The sequence below is a fragment of the Schistocerca serialis genome, chromosome 4 (assembly GCF_023864345.2).
Source record: "Schistocerca serialis cubense isolate TAMUIC-IGC-003099 chromosome 4, iqSchSeri2.2, whole genome shotgun sequence".
NCBI lineage: Eukaryota > Metazoa > Arthropoda > Insecta > Orthoptera > Acrididae > Schistocerca > Schistocerca serialis.
In genome coordinates this window covers 345225849-345246090 of record NC_064641.1, presented here as the reverse complement: position 1 = coordinate 345246090, position 20242 = coordinate 345225849, and the positions used below count along the sequence as shown (strand labels likewise).

At 37.9% G+C, this 20242-nt stretch overlaps 1 protein-coding gene across 1 annotated transcript in view; it reads left to right on the top strand.

Annotated features, from left to right (window-relative positions):
* LOC126474447 (MAP kinase-activating death domain protein) overlaps positions 1 to 20242 on the top strand; it is a 596268-nt gene that overhangs the window by 424003 nt on the left and 152023 nt on the right. The window contains exon 31 of the mRNA XM_050101918.1: positions 19065 to 19281. Coding sequence (XP_049957875.1) covers positions 19065 to 19281 — 217 coding nt within the window. The remainder of the gene's footprint in view (positions 1 to 19064; positions 19282 to 20242) is intronic.

The window sequence follows — 20242 nt, the reverse complement described above, 5'->3', positions numbered from 1 at the left end:
TTTTCCATCTTTGGAAATCACTATGCAGGAACAACAACAGAGCCACGTCACTGCCTCAGCTCTCTTCCAAGAGCACTCACATGGCATGTGTTTACAGGTAACAGTCCAATGAATATCACCTCTCATGGTGATTCTGAGAACTTTTCAACCACCCTCGTATCTTCTGGTATATGGTATCAGATTTCTAAAAACATTATTACTTCATGCCTTTGATGCAAATACCTCACCAAAACACACAGCGTTTCAACTACATTTGATTTTAGAAGTTACACTCTCTTGGCAAGGCAATGTGTCACAATCATTAGTGTAATTGATGTGATGGGCTCTGCATTGATGAGAGATTAATACATAGTTTTTTCTCCATTGTATGAATCAATAAGCAGCAAAGATGAACAACTCTGTCTGATGTATGACTTATTCGAAAGACCTTAAGTAAAGATAATGGCTAACAATGAGCTGGGTTTGCACTTTCTTTGCCATGTTTAGTTTTTGCATCTCATAATTGATGTCTGAGACCAGTTTTGTTTGCCAGCTGATCATGCAGAGAAGGGCCACTTTGAAATTCTGTCTAAACATCTGTATGTCAGTTTCCCTTGTCTAAAATTTTATTCATGCACTACTTTATGGAACAAAAATAAGCAGTTATTTGTGCTACCTTTGTTTGTACTTATTTTGCCAATGTGGTTGATTGATGCTTGTTATAACTTCAGCTCCTGACCTCTCCTTGATTTCGTCAAGCTTCATCCTGTGTGTCCCCTTGTTTTTCCTCTTTTCTTTCTTTCTTTTTTTTTTTTTTTTTTTGTATGTCTTGATTTTTGTTTTGTCCTAATCTTCTCTTTTAGCACTCTATTTTATCTTACATTCCTCATCTTATCCTGTCTTCTGCTTCTTTTTCCCCTTTGTTTCATCCTCTGTCTCAAGTTCTTTGCATTCTTCTGTTTCCCCTCCTCCTTTATAGTTAGTGCATTTAACTTGTGTGTTTTCATTTTAGTTTTATGAAACATTATTTGGTGGTGTTCATAATTTATTGTAGCCTACTTTACATGTACATCTACACCTGCATACATACTCTGCAAACTACCATGAAATGCATGGCAGAGAGTATGTCCCATTGTACTAGTTATTAGCATTTCTTTCCATTCAAGTCACTTATGAAATGTGGGAAGATTGATTGTTTGAATGCCTCTGGGCATGCTGTAATTATTCTAATCTTGTTCTCACAGTCCCTATGTGAGCGATCCATAGGGTATTGTAATATATTCCTAGAGTCATCAGTTAAAGCTGGTTTGTGAAGCTTTGTCAATAGACTTTCTCCAGATAGTTTACCTTAATCTTCAAGTGTCTTCCAGTTCAGTACCTTCAATATCTCTGTGACACTCTCCCATGGATCAAACAAACCTGTGACCATTATTGGTGCCCTTCTCTGTATGTGTTCAATTTCCTCTGTTGGTCCTATTTGGTACAGGTCTCACACACTTGAGAAATTTTCTAGAACTGGTTGCATGAGTGATTTGTAAGCAACCTCCTTTGTCAACTGATTGCCCTTCCACAGTATTCTACCAGCAAACTAAAGTCTTCCACCAGCTTTACCCACGACTGAGCGTATGTGATCATTCCATTTCATTATCCCTACACTGTGTCCGCCCCTGGTAGCTGAGTGGCCAGCGCGACGAAATGTCATGCATAACGGCCTGGGTTTGATTCCCAGCTGGGTCAGAGATTTTCTCCACTCAGGGACTGAGTGGTGTGTTGTCCTTATCATCATCATTTCATCCCCATCGACACGCAAGTCGCCGACTTGGCATCCACTCAAAAGACTTGCACCAGGCGAACGGTCTACCCGACAGGAGGTCCTAGCCACACAAGATTTCCATTTCTATTTCCATCCCTACACAGTGTTACACCCAGCTATTTGTATGAGTTGGCCGATTCCAGCAGCGAATCATTGATATTATAGTCAGGGGATAATACATTTTTTTGTCTTATGAAATGCACAATTTTGGATTTGGGAACATTTAAAGTAAGTTGCTAATGTCTGCACCTCTTTGAAATCTTGTCAAGGTCTGACTGAATATTTATGCAGCTTCTTTCAGATAGGACTCCATTACAGATAACTGCATCTTCTGGAAAAGGCCTGTGGTTACTATTAATATTGTCTGCAAGGTCATTAATTTAAAACACGAACAACAACGGTCCCAACATACTTCCCACAGGCTCACCTGTAGTTACAAATACATCTGACCATGACTCTCCATCCAAGATAACATGCTGTGTCCTCCCTACAAAAAAAGTCCCTAATTCAATCACAAATTTCACTTAATACCCCGTATGATGAAATTTTTGACAATAACCATAGGTGTGGTATTGAGTCAAATGCTTTTCAGAAATCAAGAAATACTGCATCTGCCTGACTGCCTTGATCCAAAACTTTCAGTATATCATATGAGAACAGAGTGAGTAGGGTTTCACATGGTCAGTGTTTTTTGAATCCATGCTGGCTGCATGGAGGTTATCCTGTTCAAGATACATAATTATGTTTCAACTTTGAATATGTTCTAAGCTTCTACAGAAAATCAATGTCAAAGATATTGGATGGTAGTTTTGGTAGTTTTGTGGATCACTACCACTACCCTCCTTGTAGACAGGTTTTATCTGTGCTTCACTTGGAAGTTCTATTGGCTTGCTATGAACGTTTTTCTTCTTTCAGCTTCTCATCACCAAGTTCTTCTTCATACTTTTTGATCTTTTTAAAATCTTCTCTCTTCCCCTAGATTTCTTCAATTCTTGTTGGTGCAATCTCCAATTTTCTGCGGAAACCTTGTTTACCATCTGTATTTAATTTATATGTTCATTTGTACCATATTTCATACTTCTCTTGATTCTTGATCATTCTAATTCTGAATTGGTAGACCTCAACAGAACTCAAAAGACTTTAGGTGTTTGGAAATTGCCAGCATTATCACTTTTGCAAGATTAATAGTGTTTATGCATTGTAGTAACCATTAGGTAGTGAATGTTGTGTTGTGCTATCAGTTTGTAAGCTTCAGCTAGAGTAAAGAAGCAATTTCTGATTCCTCATGGGATGGGTACTATGACTCCTCAGAGAAAAAGAGTTACAGTGCATAGTAAAGTTCCTGTCACTTCTGCATTTGTAGATATTCATTAAGAAGCCCAAAGTACACAAGTAATACTAGCACTGTATGAGGAACGCAGAGCTCGTTCACCCACACATTGCTCCTCTCCACCTGGCAGTTCGTGTGCTAGGAGGTGGTTGCATCTTATGCTCTATACACCTACTTCTGTTAGCAATCAAGGAAACTACCATAAATAGTAATCTCTTTAAAAATGCCCATGCTGGTTTATTCACGTCAACTTTAACCTTTTTTTCCTTGTTCCATCTTCTGTTTGAATATTCTGGTGTAAACTACTAATTGCGTTCTTTTATGATTTTCTCCTATTACTTTGGAAATTTTATTTTGTATTCTCAAATAAGTTTACCTTCATTTCTTGTTTTACGTTTATCATTCTTTCAGATCAGACTAGAGTTGCTATAAATGTTTGTAGTAAAATTGGGACAAAATCCACAGAAATCCAGTCACAAGATGTGTATGAGGAGGAACTTCAAATGCCTGGAAAAATGAACCTATATGTTACTAGGGAGAATTATACTTTGGTATAAATATATTTGAAAATAACAAAGTATAACAAAAGTTACTTGTGTACACAATGTTTACACAGATTCTTTGATGGGCCAATCATACTTCTCAGATGATTTGAGAGCTCTTAGAAGATCAGTTTCTTTACTTCATGATTATAAATTTCTGCATATCTCATTTGAAAGTGCACTTTAAGACACCCTCAGTTGTTGATACATCCAAACAATTTCATTCCGTAGTGCACTGAGCACCCATTAGTGAAAAATTCTCAGCATTAGAATATGTGCTACAACTGAAAACATACATTGGCATGTCTTTTGCAATTCAGGTTTCTGAATGTTGAACTCTGTATTTCTGAAAAATTCCAACCATTTGTTCTGGGCAGGTAATACTACTGACTTCCAGTTATCCTCTGAAAGTTTCGAAGCCAGAAAATTCTCCAATGCACTTACTGATCAAAACATTCCTGACTCATAAATATCTACTTCCTTTCCTTTTAAATAAACCAATGTCCTTTCTATGTCTTCCCATTCCACTAATTTAGTCGAAGACATCCAATCAAAAATGTCAAAAACTGACAGTTGAAGAGACCATTTTGCAAAATAAGTAATGGCAGTCTCATAAAAACTCTGTTAGGTCACTGTGAATTTTTTTTATGGTTATTTCAGAACAATGATCTGAATTTTTAACATTTCTTTAGCTTTCATACCTAATACCAACAGTTTTATTTCTCTTGTAATGAAGTTATTGTATTCTCAGTAATGACCTTCACTTCAGTCACAGATAAGTTACTACTCTCAATTTCCTTTATTTGTTTACTAAAAAACTCAACTGATGGTGAGTAAACCAAAAGTAAATGTCACTTGAAGGGGCAAAGAAAAATTCTGCCGAGATCTTTGACGTTTTGTCTTCTAAGAAGACAGTTGTAAGTTTCTCTTGACTGCAGGAATGAAAGCCAACCATCTAGTTTTAGAGTGTGACAAATGTTATCTGTAGCAAGTATGCACAAATACACAAAAGTCAACACATTCTGATGTTCTGATTGTGTAGACGGAAAAATAGTTAGAAAGTTTCACCACAATTTGCTAGATACCTATACATATTATAAAAGTCGATGTATGCATATATGTGTGTGCCACATCTCCTCCTAAACCACTAGACTAATTTCAACCATCTTGTTTAAGATATCTTGGGTCCTTTGTTGTTCTTAATATATATTAATGACTTGCCATTCTATATTCATGAAGAGGCAAAGTTAGTTCTCTTTGCTGATGATACAAGTATAGTAATCACACCTGACAAACAAGAATTGTCAATACTGTCTTTCAGAAAATTACTAAGTGGTTCCTTGTAAATGGACGCTCACTGAATTTTGATAAGACACAGTACATACAGTTCCGTACAGTGAATGGTATGATGCCATTAATAAATATAGACCTTAATCAGAAGCATATAGCTAAGGTAGAATATTCCAAATTTTTAGGTGTGTCCATTGATGAGCGATTACATTGGAAGAAACACATTGATGATCTGCTGAAACGTTTGAGTTCAGCTACTTATGCAATAAGGGTCATTGCAAATTTTGGTGATAAACATCTTAGTAAATTAGCTTACTATGCCTATTTTCACTCATTGCTTTCATATGGCATCATATTTTGGGGTAATTCATCACTGAGGAATAAAGTATTTATTGCACAAAAGCGTGTAATCAGAATAATAGCTGGAGTCCACCCAAGATCATCCTGCAGACATTTATTTAAGGATCTAGGGATATTCACAGTAGCTTCTCAGTATAAATACTCTCTTATGAAATTTGTTATTAACAACCAAACCCAATTCAAAAGTAATAGCAGTGTGCATAACTACAATACTAGGAGAAAGGATGATCTTCACTATTCAAGATTAAATCTAACTTTGGCACAGAAAGGGGTGAATTATACTGGCACTAAAGTCTTTGGTCACTTACCAAATAGTATCAAAAGTCTGACAGATAACCAACAAGTATTTAAGAAGAAATTAAAAGAATTTCTGAATGACAACTCCTTCTACTCCATTGAGGAATTTTTAGATATAAATTAAGTAAAAAAAAAAAAAAAAAATATTAAAAAAAATAAAAAAATAAAATAAAAACACAAAAAATAAAAAAAGGTGTTATATTAACTTAAGTATGTTGTTAAATTAACTTAATTATGTCATGTATTGGAAAATTTGACTCGTTCCACATCATTACGAAATATTGTATTCATGATCCATGGAACTAGTATTAATCTAATCTAATCTAGTCTAATATCACTTACTGTCTGAAAATAATAGCTGTGTGTGCAAGAACCACCTGCCTATCAAGAGGATGGGGATGAAAAACCAGTGTACTCCACAATACATGAACAGCCATACTTTATTTATCCAGTATTTGAGAATAAAAGCACTTAGTGGCTTGCAATAAGCTCTACGCACGATTTCAAACCTTTATCAAACTATTTCTTGCTGACTACCATCACAAAATGATGAATGGAAAGAAGTTTATCAATTAATACGTTTTCGCTGTACCATACATGCAGCAAAACTACCAAATGGAGCATTATGTTTTAATTTATTACTTCTTTACTACTTAATATATTCATTACACATTTTTCTGACCGTGTTTACTTATACAGCTGAATGTACTGGCAAAATTATTTCACTGTATGACACACAGTTCAGGAGATATGACATCATAAACTCTGAGATACTTGAAAAACTGTCGCATTGTACATGGTATCTGAATTTATTACTACTTTGCTACTACCTTTATTCACAACACATTCTGAAGACAGTAGCGACATATACCAATGTATGTAACTGCAAAATCATGTCATTGTACATCTCATTGTTCAAGAGATAAGATGTCATAAACATCGAACTCCATGAAAATGAAACTGCGGGACAAAATTTGATATAGATGTCTACAAATACATGTGAAACGTATTTGACATATACATGCATGTTCAAAACCATGGGTGAAAAGCTCATCCTAATTCTTGGAATGATTTCAAAAAAATTTTTTTCACATATTCGATATGATCTGTAAAGAAATACTGTCTTGATAAGAACCATGCGGATCCTGTTGTGGTGGTGGTGATAATGTGGAGAAAGAAGGGGGGAGAAAGAGATGGATGGACAAAGAGGGAGAACAAGGAGATGGACACAGATTGGAGAGGAGGAGGAGGACAAGGACAGTGAGGGGAAAAGGACATGAACACAGAGGTAGGAGGAGAAGATGGACAGGGAGAAGGGGAGGAGGAAATGGACAGAGAAAGGAGAAGACAGGCAGAGAGATGGGAGAGGAGGAGATGGACAGGGACAGCGGGAGTGGATATACAGATGGGGGAGGGAAGAGCAAGTGACAGAGGGAGGGGTAGTAGGAGATACACGGAGAGAGGAGCAGGAGGATATGAACATAGTGTGTGTGTGTGTGTGTGTGTGTGGGGGGGGGGGGGGGGGGGGAGACAAGGTGACAGGATAGGGGGCGGAGGAGATGGACAGTGAGGGGGGGAAGGAGGAGGTGGACAGAGGGAGGGGGGGGGGGGGAGGAGATGGACTGATAGATGACTAGAATAATACATATCATCTGGGCAATGCTGGCTTCTCAGGTAGTCACAGAAATTTCTGCAGCAGCTGAAAAAGTGTTACATAAAATGTGTGCTGGACAGCCACTCTTTCCAAGTTTTGTTTTTAAGCAACTGAATATGTTGTTTTCACCTGTACGGTTAAACCCTCTGAGACTTACGTTGCAGTTGGGAGTGCTGAAGTGCATAAGCTAGATATAGTTTCTGATGTTTCATTTTATACAGTATCCAGCTTAATTAGTTTATTTTTCATCCCTTCACCTACATCAAATTACTGAACTACCATAGGAAATAATTTCATTGCTTTGTGATTGCCACTATCAGTTGCAAGTCTGTACAGTGCAGCTTTATCAAATCCAAGATGCAAGTGGTTACAGAATGAAGAACAAGAATATGTTTGATTAGTGCCGTGGCTTTTGTTCTTCCAACATTTTGCTTTTTAGCAATCGCAGGATTGACATACATAACTGAACACAGTTTCGTTTCCCAATTAAGTGACTTAAATGAATTGGTGATGTTTACTGTTCTGAATGCTGTTGTCAGTTCAGCAGTAGCAGTGAGTATTTCCTCTCTTGTGTGTGGTTGTACAAAACAAGTTGAGAGTTTTGAACTGGATGCCTGTCATTGAGTAGGCCTGCTTCTTTGATATTTTTGGGTCTTAATGTCATGATTTATGTCAGATTTTGCACTATGTTTAATTGAAAAATAACAGGAACAGAGTTTTGCAGAATGCTTACCCATCTGTGTTGCCTCATTTTATGAAAGACCATATTTCTGTGTATCCATCACTAAAGAACACTTAAATTTTGCTTTTGGCACCACGAAACAATAACAATCCACACATTATAGTTACACATAGAGGCACTGCAGCAGTAGACAAATTAGTATAACTCAAGTTAATTAAGTGAATAATGGCTGCTATACGAGTTACCAACTGCAATCAGATAAACTACACATAGTATGAGAGTAAGCCTCAGATGGTCACATATATGTTATGTACCATATTTACCCGATTATAAAATGAGTTTTTTTCTCATATTCCTCATTTGATACATACAGGGTTGACTGATACCCACAGATTAAACTACTGCTGCTGAGGTCAAGGTTTTTACATTGTTTAGTGGAGTATATAGGAGTAGTCTTACATTTATAGGGGTTGTTGTACATTTAGAGATGAATCTTTGGTTATTGAGTTCATGTGCAGATTTATTTTGAAGAATTCAGAAGGGCAGCACTCAGCAAATGATACTCGCATTCCAACAGGCTTGACATTTCTGGATACACCAAAGTGCTTGATACAGTATCGACATTGCTTGAACAACTATGTGACATTGACTCACATGGTGCTAGTGCAAGAGATATGTGAAAAATTATGAACTAGTCACTACAACAATCTGTTGCCCAGATTAAAATCTGACAATTTTGTGGAACACAGGAGGAAATAGCATTCAATTCTATCATCTCACAAACTTTTGTTTACTTGAATAGGTTTGCAATAGCCATTCTTATTAATGAATGGAAACCACATAAAAACATTGACACTGCTGTTTAGATAAAGGCAACATTCAGATAAAGGAAACATTCAAAAACGGAAATGTTGAAATAGTATTTGACTCGGAACTGGAACTAATATTTTATTTCATTATGAGAGACTGTAATGATTTACTAAGTGGATTGCACATGAGAAATTAGGTCACTGTTCATGCGTTAGAACACTGGGAAAAATGTTAGAACATGACAGTGACATTCACTTGAATCAGAAGGAAAATTAATCCAGAATGATATGTGTAACAAAGGAAGCACATCATATTAAACTGAATGTCATTGTTATCCTCAGAATAAATTACAGCAACAAGACCTGTCACAGAGACAGTACCAACAGACATCACTAGATTGTGAGATGATCAAAGTTTAGAGAATGGGACTGAATTGTAATTGTGATATATTACTTATGTGTTCCTTGGTGTTGTTACATATGACCTGCATGCTAGAAGATATTGCCGTGTGAATTTGCACAGTTGCTCAAGCTCAGCACTTTGAAAGGAGTGGAAGGGTATCACTGACACCAGCTTGACTGGGAACTACGAGGATTGTGGGGGAAGGGAGCAATGAACGAGCAGCAAATTTCATTCTGTTGCCAACCATGAGAGTCTATACCATGTACTGTGGCTTTTTTATGAACATCTAACACATTGAAACTGCTGTTTGCCTGAATCCATTTGTAGTTGTAATTGAACTGACTTTAAAATTGGACAAACACTCAACAACAGTATTCATTTCTTCAAGAGACAGTAAAAGTCTAGATAGGGGCCAACGGCATACTTACGTGTTTCTTGCTGCAATATTGTCGATGCTCGCTGTGATGTATGATGGGAATGGGAATGAATGGGGGTGTGTCAGCTGGTTGTACATGGCCAACAAGAGAGCAGCAGGCAGGGGACATGTTTGGAAGTAAGAGACAGTGTAACATTCTTATATCAGTTTAGAAGAAAAATTTGGTATGTATTCAGACCAAAATACCTGTGTTCTCAGCTGTGTGCTCAGAAATAGCAACATATTCACAAAAACAATCAATGTTTGTGATAATGAAGATTCAAATTTCACAGCTATGTTATTAGGATACTGATGAAGATTAAAAACAGTGGTACCAAAAACTACAAGGTTAACAAGCAGAAAAGGTAGAACAGAAAATGGTCCAAAAATTAATGTAATCATTTATTTTTCTTTATTTTATTTCTCTTTGTATTATCAAAATTTAGACAATCAATAAATGACATCCATTTACAATAGGTATAATGTTAACTTTTTAACAGATTCTGTATGCCATGAAACAGTTTGTGGTTTTAATTATCCAGAATATGTTAAAAATGAATCTTTATCAATGAGTTTCTTTTAAAAAAAGGGAGGGGAGGGTCATCATATATTTAGGGTCGTCTCATACTCTGGTGAATATAGTGTTAGTCATTTTATTCTACTTAGAAATCATTAACAGTGTTCTTTTCCTGAGGGATATCGTGCAAATTCTGTCCATATTTATGTTTGCCTGTTGAAATCCCAAGCTGGTTGTAGGGTCCTGCTCATAATGCTCTAAATGTTCTCAATTTTGGAGAGATCTGGCAACCTTGTTGGTCAATATAAGGTTTAGTAAGCATGGAGACAAGGGGTAGAATCTCTCTGTGTTCAGGCAGGTGTTACCTTGCTGAAATGTGAGCCCCGATGGATGGCTGGCCATGAATGCTAACAAAACAAAAAAACAGGACATGGAATTTTGTTGATTTACTGCTATCTTGTAAGTGTGCTGCGGTTGACAACCAAAGGGGTTCTGCTGTGAACTGAAATGGCACCCCAGGTCATCACTCTAGGTTGTCAGGCCATATGGCAGGTGATAGTCAGGTAGGGATCCCACCACTGTCCAGGGTGTCTCAAGATACATCTTTGGTCTGACATCTCATTGACTGGAGTAGAATTGATATCGGTGATGAGTCTTGCTTTGAAATGAGCTCCAATAACCAGCAAAGACATGTCTGGAGACACCGTGGACAGCATTTGAAAACCAACATGACTGTTGTCCACCATACGACCTGACAACCAGAAGCAATGGCCTGAGGTGCCATTTCATTTCATAACAGGACCCCATTGGTTGTCATCCATGGCACACTTACAATCCAGCAGTACAGCAACCATATTCTACACCCCATTTTGTTGACCTTCATGGCAAGATGTCCTGGGCTTACATTTCAGCAAAGTAATGCCTGCCTGTTCATGACGAGAGTTTCTACTGCTTGCCTTCATGCTAGTAAAACCCTACCTTGGCAAGCAAGGCTGGATCTCTCTGCAGTTGAGAACATTTGGAGCATTATGGGTGGGATCCTCCAACCAGCTTGGAATTTTGATGATCTGACACACCGACTGGACAGAATTTGCACAATATCCCACAGGAGAACGTCCATCAACTCTGTCATTCAGTGCCAAGCTGAATAACTGCTTGCATATGGGCCATGGGGGACCAATGCATTATTAACTTGCTCAATTTGTGAAGCTTTCTATCCTGAATAAACAATCGAGTTTTTCTGAAGCTGTTATCATTTGTTTGTCTGTACGTGTACATCACATATGTCAATTTCCATGCCATTTGGAAATTCCTTCATGGTGCATTTTTTAAAGAGTGGAGACATGTTAATATATTGAAGCAGTAGAATATAAATATTTGATTCTCTTACTTGAAAACTGGGATATGTGGCATTCCAATTGAGCCCTTTTGGGACAGCGGGACAAAGAGTGAAAAATCAGAACACTCCTTATTAATTGGGACTTTTGTATATTTTCATGATTTACATCGTTTCAAAGGCCGTTACAGTTGATTTTCCATCTCCAGTTTTTGTTGTCTATTGTATTGACCATTATTAAAAAAATATATATATACACAGCTGGTAACCTACACGCATCAAAAAAAGTTTTGCATCACCTCGGTTCCAAGAGTTCCAGAACCTGTACAGAAAATTGGAATAGAGATAACATAAACATCATTTCTGCTCTTTTTATTGCTCATGAAAACCACACATTGCATGTTGTACCACCGTACAGTGAGATTTTCAGAGATGATGGTCCAGATTGCTGTGCATATCGGTGCCTCTAATACCAGTAATACATCCCTTTGTAACCCTACGCTACTGCGCATGATACTTATTAAAGCCTGTACTATGGTAAGTTGAAGGGCTTCACCTTATAAGAAAGGATTTTGGTATATATGTTGACCGCGTGTACCTGAATGGAGGCAAAATCAGACTTCCACCCACTCAGTAACAACAATGATATGTCAAGCAAGTATGATGTGCAATTACACGTTAGGACGGACAAAAAACGACACAGCAGATGCTACCAAATTGTTAATAATACGGTCACCAGCCTAATTAGGCATTAACTGAGTTTCGTCCCAATACAAGTTGATGTACGTTCATACAAAACAACACGTAATGACACTGCATAATATGGTAAATTTTAGAACCAGAAAATCTACTGAACTGATAATTTCACTTTCTGTACCAGTATGGACAAGCCATATTTACACAACATTACACTATAATGTTTACTACAGACTTCGTACTGTCTCTTGATCTGATTAAAATTGGGCATAGGTTACCCTAGAAATAGCACTTTCGAAACACACATACAATGTCAATTTTGAAAAAGGTAAAACACTGATAAATTTTGGTTTTATATTGACTTTAACTTTACTGGTCAAATCAGTTCAGTACACTTCAGAATTTAAATGAATAGAAAAGAAAAGGGGGTGGGGGACCCTGAAACTGTTATGATCACTATACTGAAATTTTTGATTATCGAAATCGTTAAGCACTCAAGATTTCCAATATATGAGTTACTACTCCTTTTGTCTTATTTCTTACTCATTTAACTATCATTATTTTTGTCTCAAATTGACTAAACTTCATTACTAAACCAATTTCAAAATTATCTTCCAACTTTGTCAGACCTATATTATTTGCCTATATATTCATTAACAACAAAGTTCTTTAAACATCATTCTAACATAGATAGGTCTGCAGGTAATTATTATTGACATAAACTTTAAACCTTCATTTCGGGACACTCGGATTGCACAACATGTGGAAAGGACCCTGTCTAGGTTAGTGATGAGGATAATTGAATGATAGGACAGTTCTGGTAAAAGTTAAGTTGTTATTGAACAGTCAGGAACAAGAGTAACACTGGTCCATACGAATACAGTACTAAAAGTTTCAACCTGTTCGTATTGATGCGGCGATTGGCGGGCGGCGAGATGGCGGAGCGCAGAGCACACATACAATCACAGCTATGGCTCTTGATGTATCGGCACTTTACTTCTTCATAGCGTCACAATATTTTTCCATTTAGTGCCTATGGAATATTGCCATGCTGTATAGGCGTTGGAAACGGCACATCCGAGGCTGAACGAAATCATGTTTTCCAGGAGAGCCTCCTCGATCCAGAACGTGTTGCTCAGATCAAAGCCCAACTCCGACTACTACTGCTGAGCCCGTTATGCCGTGCCGCACCCGTGTGCATTTTCCTGCGCTCGCCTGCCATCCACCTTTTACCGCTCCCCTACAGACAGGGTATTCACCAAAGGTTTTGCATTCCACATATCCTAATACATTGCCTACGTATGGACCAGACGCACAATTACAACTTTGACATCTTACAACAGTTTCAACATTTCTTACATTTCCATTTTGTTATAATATTGCTTGCAATTTGACATAAACATTAATATTCACATCGAAAATTGTTTACAGTTTCTTTAACACAATGGCAAAAAAAGAAAAAGAAATGAAATATCGATTACACTAATTTATCGAAAATCAGAAGAAAAAATTATTATATGTACAATAGTATAACGTTGTTGTTGTTACACCTTGAATTGATGCATGCCTGTATTCGTCATGGCATACTATCCATAAGTTCATCAAGGCACTGTTGGTCCAGATTGACCCCCTCCTCAACGGCAATTCGACGTAGAATCCTCAGAGTGGTTGTTCAGTCATGTTGTCCATAAACAGCCCTTTTCAATCTTTCTCAGGCATGTTCGATAAGGCTTGTTTCTGAATAACATACTGGCCACTCTAGTTGAGTGATGTCATTATCCTAAAGCACATCATTCACAAGATTTGAACGATCATGGCACAACTTGTCATCCATGAAGATGAATGCCTCGCCAATATGCTGCTATTATGGTTGCACTATTGGTTGGAGGATGGCATTCACGTATCGTACAGCCGTTACGGCATCTTCCATGACCACCAGTGGCATAGGTCGGCCCGACATAATGCCACCACAAAATATCGGGGAACCTCCATCTTGCTGCACTCGCTGGGCAGTGTGTCTAAGGCATTCAGTCTGACCAGGTTGCCTCCGAACACATCTCTGACGATTGACTGATTGAAGGCATATGTGGCACTCATAGGTGAAGAGAAAGTGATGCCAATCCTGAGTGGTCAATTTGGCATGTTGTTGGGCCCATCTGTACCACACTGCACAGTGTCGTGGTTGCAAAGATGGACCTCAGCATGAACATTGGGAGTGAAGTTGTGCATCGTGCAACCTATTGCGCACAGTTTGAGCCATAACACTATGTCCTGTGGCAGCACAAAAAGCATTATTCAATATGGTGGTGTTGCTGTCAGGGTTCCTCCAAGCCATAATCTGTAGTTAGTTGTCATCCACTGCAATAGTAGCCCTTGGGCGGGCTGAGCAAGGCATGTAATTGACAGTTCCTGTTTCTCTGTATCTCCTCCATGTCCAAATAACATCGCTTTGATTCACTCCGAGACGCCTGGACACTTCCCTTGTTGAGAGCCCTTCCTGGCACAAAGTAACAATGTGGATGCAGTCAAACCATGGTACTGACCATCTAGGCATGGTTGAACTACAGGCAACACAAGCTGTGTACCTTCTTCCTGGTGGAATGACTGGAGCTAATCGGCTGTCAGACACTCTCCGTCTAACAGGTGCTGCTCATGGATGGTTGTTTACATCTTTGGGTGGGCTTAGTGACATCTCTGAACAATATTCACAGTCAACCTCTATCTCCAGGAGTTCTGGGAACTGGGGTGATGCAAAACATTTTTTGATGTGTGTACAACAAATTCAAAGTTTCTCTTTCTCAATAATATTTCAAAGCATGTAGTATTCTTTAGTAATGAAAAAATTAATACTTCCATTCCCATAAGCTGCTAGACTACCTGCAATTTCCTTTCTTTCTACCCCCACAAAGTAGGCAAGACAATTTCCGTGAAGTTTTGAAAGTAGGAGACTGGCTGTGACGGCAAGTCGTGTTTTGCTATTGTGCAGTTGGTAGGGACATTATCCATGAAGGGCATGGTTCTAGGTTAGAGTCCCAGTCTAGGACACAGCTTTAATCTGACAGGAAGTTTCATAATGGTGTACACTCCACATTCAAATTTCACTGATATTAAAATATCATTATCCTTCTTGGATGCTTCCTATTAATTCTCCATCTTTCTTCTACAGTGTCTCTTTTGTATTTAATTGTTATGATTGCAGTGGAAATTATTATGGTTTTCTATTCTAAATGTATGGATAAAGAAAGAATTGTTATTACTATTATTCCAGTCAGGTTTCTCACCAGCACACACTGAATTTCAAGCAAACTGTCCAGCTCTGCAGGATATGCACCTTGAATAATTTTCTAAAAGTAAATTTGGAAAATACCTCCTACTGAATAGCTGAGTATTGTTGTCATCAGGGTATGTTTCTTCATCCATTTCATAAAACTGGAAGTTATTTTCTCAGAGACAGATGAAATACTGTTATGATATTTTGTATCTACAAGGGACAGTGAGATGAAAACCACATACCCACCACAGTGGTACCATGGAATGATTCCATTCAAAAGTAATCATCATACACATTAAGACATTTATCCCACTGGCAGTTGAGATGATCATTTCCTGGCTCATAGAATGTGGTCGGCCTCTGATGGATCCACAACCACACCCAATCTTGCCCTTCCTCAGCTGATTGAAACTGATGTCCATGCTTGTCTCTCTTCTTGTCGCCAGTGATGTGAAAATCACATGGTGAAATATCTGGATTGTGCAGAGGATGTTGCAGTGTTTCCCAGCCAAATTGCAGAAGCGTTGCCTTCATGTGATTGAAAGTGTGAGGCGGGCATTATCATGCAACTGACAGCATTCTGAAAGCTCGAGGACAATTGGCAAAGCCAACAGTGGAAACATCCCACATCTCTGCCTCCAAAGGAATCTAAAGCTGTTCACACAAGTTCTGGTGAGATAATGATGACTTTCTTCTTCAAATGCTCTGGCCCTATGCTTGTTGATTTCCTGAAGAAAATGAGTGCACAGGGCTATGAAGATAATTTGCAGAAACCACAACATGCTATGAAGTCAAAATGCCTAGGAATGCTGTTAGACAGAATCATTGTGTTGCATGATAATGCCTGACCCCACACTAGCAATCAGCTGAAGGCTACATATCAGAGATTTGGTTGGGAGACACTGCAGCATCTTCCATACAGCCCGGATCTTTCACTGTGTGGTATTCACATCTTTGGTGAACTGAAGAAAAACATCCTTGGACATCGGTTTCAGTTGGATGAGGAAGTGTAAGAGCAAGTGCAGTTGTGGATCTGTCAGCAACTGACTGCTTTCTGTAAAACAGGAATTAATCATCTGATCTGTCAGTGGGATAAATGTCTTAATGTGTTTGCTGATTACTTTTGAATGGAATCACAGAAGTGTTCAGTTTTCATTTCACTGCCCCTTGTAGCTGTGGTCCAGTGAAGACACCGAGCATTTAAAATACATAGTTCATTTTGGTTGGCCCCAGCAGAAGTCCTATTCTCTCAATACAATGCTCTCCCATCATTAAAAATTCTGCCTTACAACATGTCCCACATTTAAAATTTTCTTTGATGTTATCATGACCATTAACATTGATTTTCATACATATTTCTGCAAAAAGTGCATCATATTCCTTCTCAAAGTCAGCTTCGGAACAAAGCAAAATCTGCAGACTATAAGCCAAGTTATTGATCATATATTTTTCATTATTGGCATGTTGGATCACAGCTGCCTGTAATATAGGTTTGCAGTGATTGGAAGGGTGGGAAAGTATGTTGAATCACTTTCATAATGATAATCCTGATATGATGACAGTGACTGTAGCAGCAACCTCCCTTCTGCTCATTGCACTGTATTACAACAGCTTTAATTTAATTTCACAGTCATTTATACAAATAAACTATGCTTATGAAGATGACTGTCTCTATAATGGACTTTCATGAACCGCTGTTACTTCTGTGTGAAATGCCCTAATCTGAACTAGGTTTGAAGTCTTGGGTTGGTACAATCTGATGTCAGATGCAAACATTCCTCCTCAAGATGCTCTGTAACATGCTGGTAATTTCCACCATTTTTCTCATCGAGAACCTCCCTGAACTGAGTGATCTTGTCAGCAACAAGCCATAGATTTCACACCTATTGTCCCCATTTATAAAGACTGCCAACTTAAGTGTTTTAATCAATATTATGTTACAAGTTTTATTTACCATAATTTTATAATTATTATCAACAATAAGTACCACATTAGAATACAAATGTCTTTTTCATGTGGTTTCAAAAAAGGCTTTTGCTTCCATGGTTTATTTACACCGTTGGACATGAGCAGAGCGAAGAGGGAAACCTGTGCATGTGTTTGCATGTGCCAGCACTCAGTCACTGTCTTTACACATAACTGCAAAGGCAGTGGCTGGACACATAATCGCAAAGGCAGTGGCTGAGTGCTAACATACACAAATGCATGTTTCCTTCTTTGTTCCAATCATGTCCAATGGTGTAAATATAACACAGAAAGAAAAGTCTGTCTGAAACCAAATTTAAAAGATATTGATAATCATTCTCAAATTATGGTAAATAAAACTTGTAAACAACACTGGTCAAAACATTAAAGATGGTGGTGTTCATAAACAGAGAACAATAGGCAAAAAATTTACAGCTTCTTGTGTTTGCTATGCTTTCCTGTAATTTTACACTTTCCTGCAGTTTACACTTTTTTGGCTCAGTCCGCTGAAATGTGTAAAAAGAAGGTTTTACTGTATTCAACTGAAGTCAGTTGCATGAGAGAGTTGTCAGTTGCTTGCATCATTGTAAGTAATGTTACTTCAAACCTCCTTATTGAGCATGATGGCACAGTGTTAATACATTGCCTTCACATTTGGGAGGATAATGGTTCAAATTTCCATCCAATCATTTCAATTGCGGTTTTCAATGATTTCCTTAAATTGTATGAGGCAAATACTAGGATGGTTCCCCAATATAAGAGTGTACTCTGTCTCTCTCATGACCCCATTGTTGATGGGATGTTAAAGCCTAATCTTCCTTTTTCCAAACTTCTTCATCTGGACAACATACAAGTTGCCTGAAATATAGGAAGCCTTATAGATTTTCATCAATACAGAGATTTCGATACGGATGAAAAGCACTTTATCAATGAATATGCCTTCTCCTGTAGTGCTGTGAAAGTTGTCACAGATGTGAAACATTCTCAATAATAGCACATGCAATCCTGGAACATAATTTCATTCAAAACTTGTGTGTCTGAGCATGCATCTCGTGGCCAACAATTTCTCATTTTCAGCAATGAAAACCTTCGAAGCCTGTATCTTTCCATCTCAACTGTTGGTAATGCTCTGATTTTAAACTATTTGCTGCAGTCATAGGTGGTTGGCTTCATCTTTTATGCTTTATGTACTTCGTATGTCCTCCTCTCACCTGCCCTTCCCCCCACTCCCCATGGAAAATTATTGCACAAATGTATCGTAACTCCAACGTTTTGCTATTACATTTAGAGTCATGGAGTTGTGATGTACATCAACTACATCTCCTGTACAAACATTACTTATACCTGGTATGTACACAGCTGACAGTGCTTGCTCCAAATTTATGTAGAAAATTCATCACTGTTAAAAGTGTCAGTGTGGGTGGGGGGGGGGGTTTGAAACAACTCTCTGAACTCTGTCCTGATGAGTGACGTGAACCAGTTATTGGGAAAAAGCATCAGAAATGATATGCCTCCAGCTAACTGAAAAACAGTCCATCTAAATATGTCTACAGCACTGAGGAATCTACTCAGCATCATGAGTAAACATGTCTTCAGCACAGAGGGAAGACATTCTGGCACACTTTGATGACTCTACTGCTACCAAAGGATAAAATGTCATGCGGTGCCTTTGTCAGTAATATGTCTTTTCCATGTTATATTTCAGGTATAATTCTCTCAGTGACACAGAAAGGAAAAGGTTGGAACATGATGAAGATCGACTTCTTTCCACAATGTTGTATAACCTGGTAGCAATCATGGTCATGATGAATGTCAATAAATTAGATATAAAGCGTAAAGTGCGCAGACTGCTTGGAAAGAGCCATATTGGGTTAGTCTACAGCCAAGAAGTTAACCAGTTACTGGACCAAATAAACAACCTGGTAAGTACAGTATACAAATATATGCCTCAATAAAATGTGGTAGATCATATCATTAAATAATTTTTGAATACTCAGGCATTCTCCCAATAGAAACCTTGAATTTACACATTTTAATCCTTCCTGGAAGTACTGTCCAATCTAGTAAACAAGATTCTATCCCTATAACTTCAGATTGCCATTTTTAATGTTTGCTCTTCCGACAAAATGGTATCAGATTATGTTTGAGTTAATGCTCTTATAGACACATCATTTTAACAGGGTAAAGGCAGGTTAACACATATTCCTTCAGGGGAAAAGTTAACACTACCTTTCATACGTGCTAAAGTAATTTAGAAGTATAGTTTCCAAAATTTATTATGCTATATTAACACCCTCTATAAACTGCAGATAACCATTTCACTGTTTCCAATTTCATACAAAGGTTTTTGGAGGAAATGGTCCACGATAGAATGCTGTCACATTTTTGTGTGTAGGATGTATTAACTGCCTCTTATTTTGGCTTTCACAAAGTATTCTCTACTGCGAATGCATACTGGACTTTACAAATACATTTCTTGAAGAGCTAAACAAGAAAGTTATCCTGTTTTTACATTCTGCAACCATGACCTTGCCAAATACTTGAAATGTGTGGACCACAAAATGTAATGGCTTTAGTAATATCCAAATTTCATAAATAAAGTGTTACCTTTGTAACAGAAAACAGGAGTCACAATAACACATCATTGCACAGGAGTGAAACTAACTTCAGAACAAGAGATTGTAACAAATGGAGTTTCACAAGGGTACTTCTGGTATCTTGTTCTTATTACTGATGACACAAGCAGACTAATTAGTGAACAAAATTCAGCTTCAGCAGAGATGGCTCAGTTGTTAATTAAACAGTCCAACACCAGGTTCACAGCAGGCAGTTTTATTTTTTTATTGCATTATTATTGTTATTCACATTTGGGTCCTACTGGAC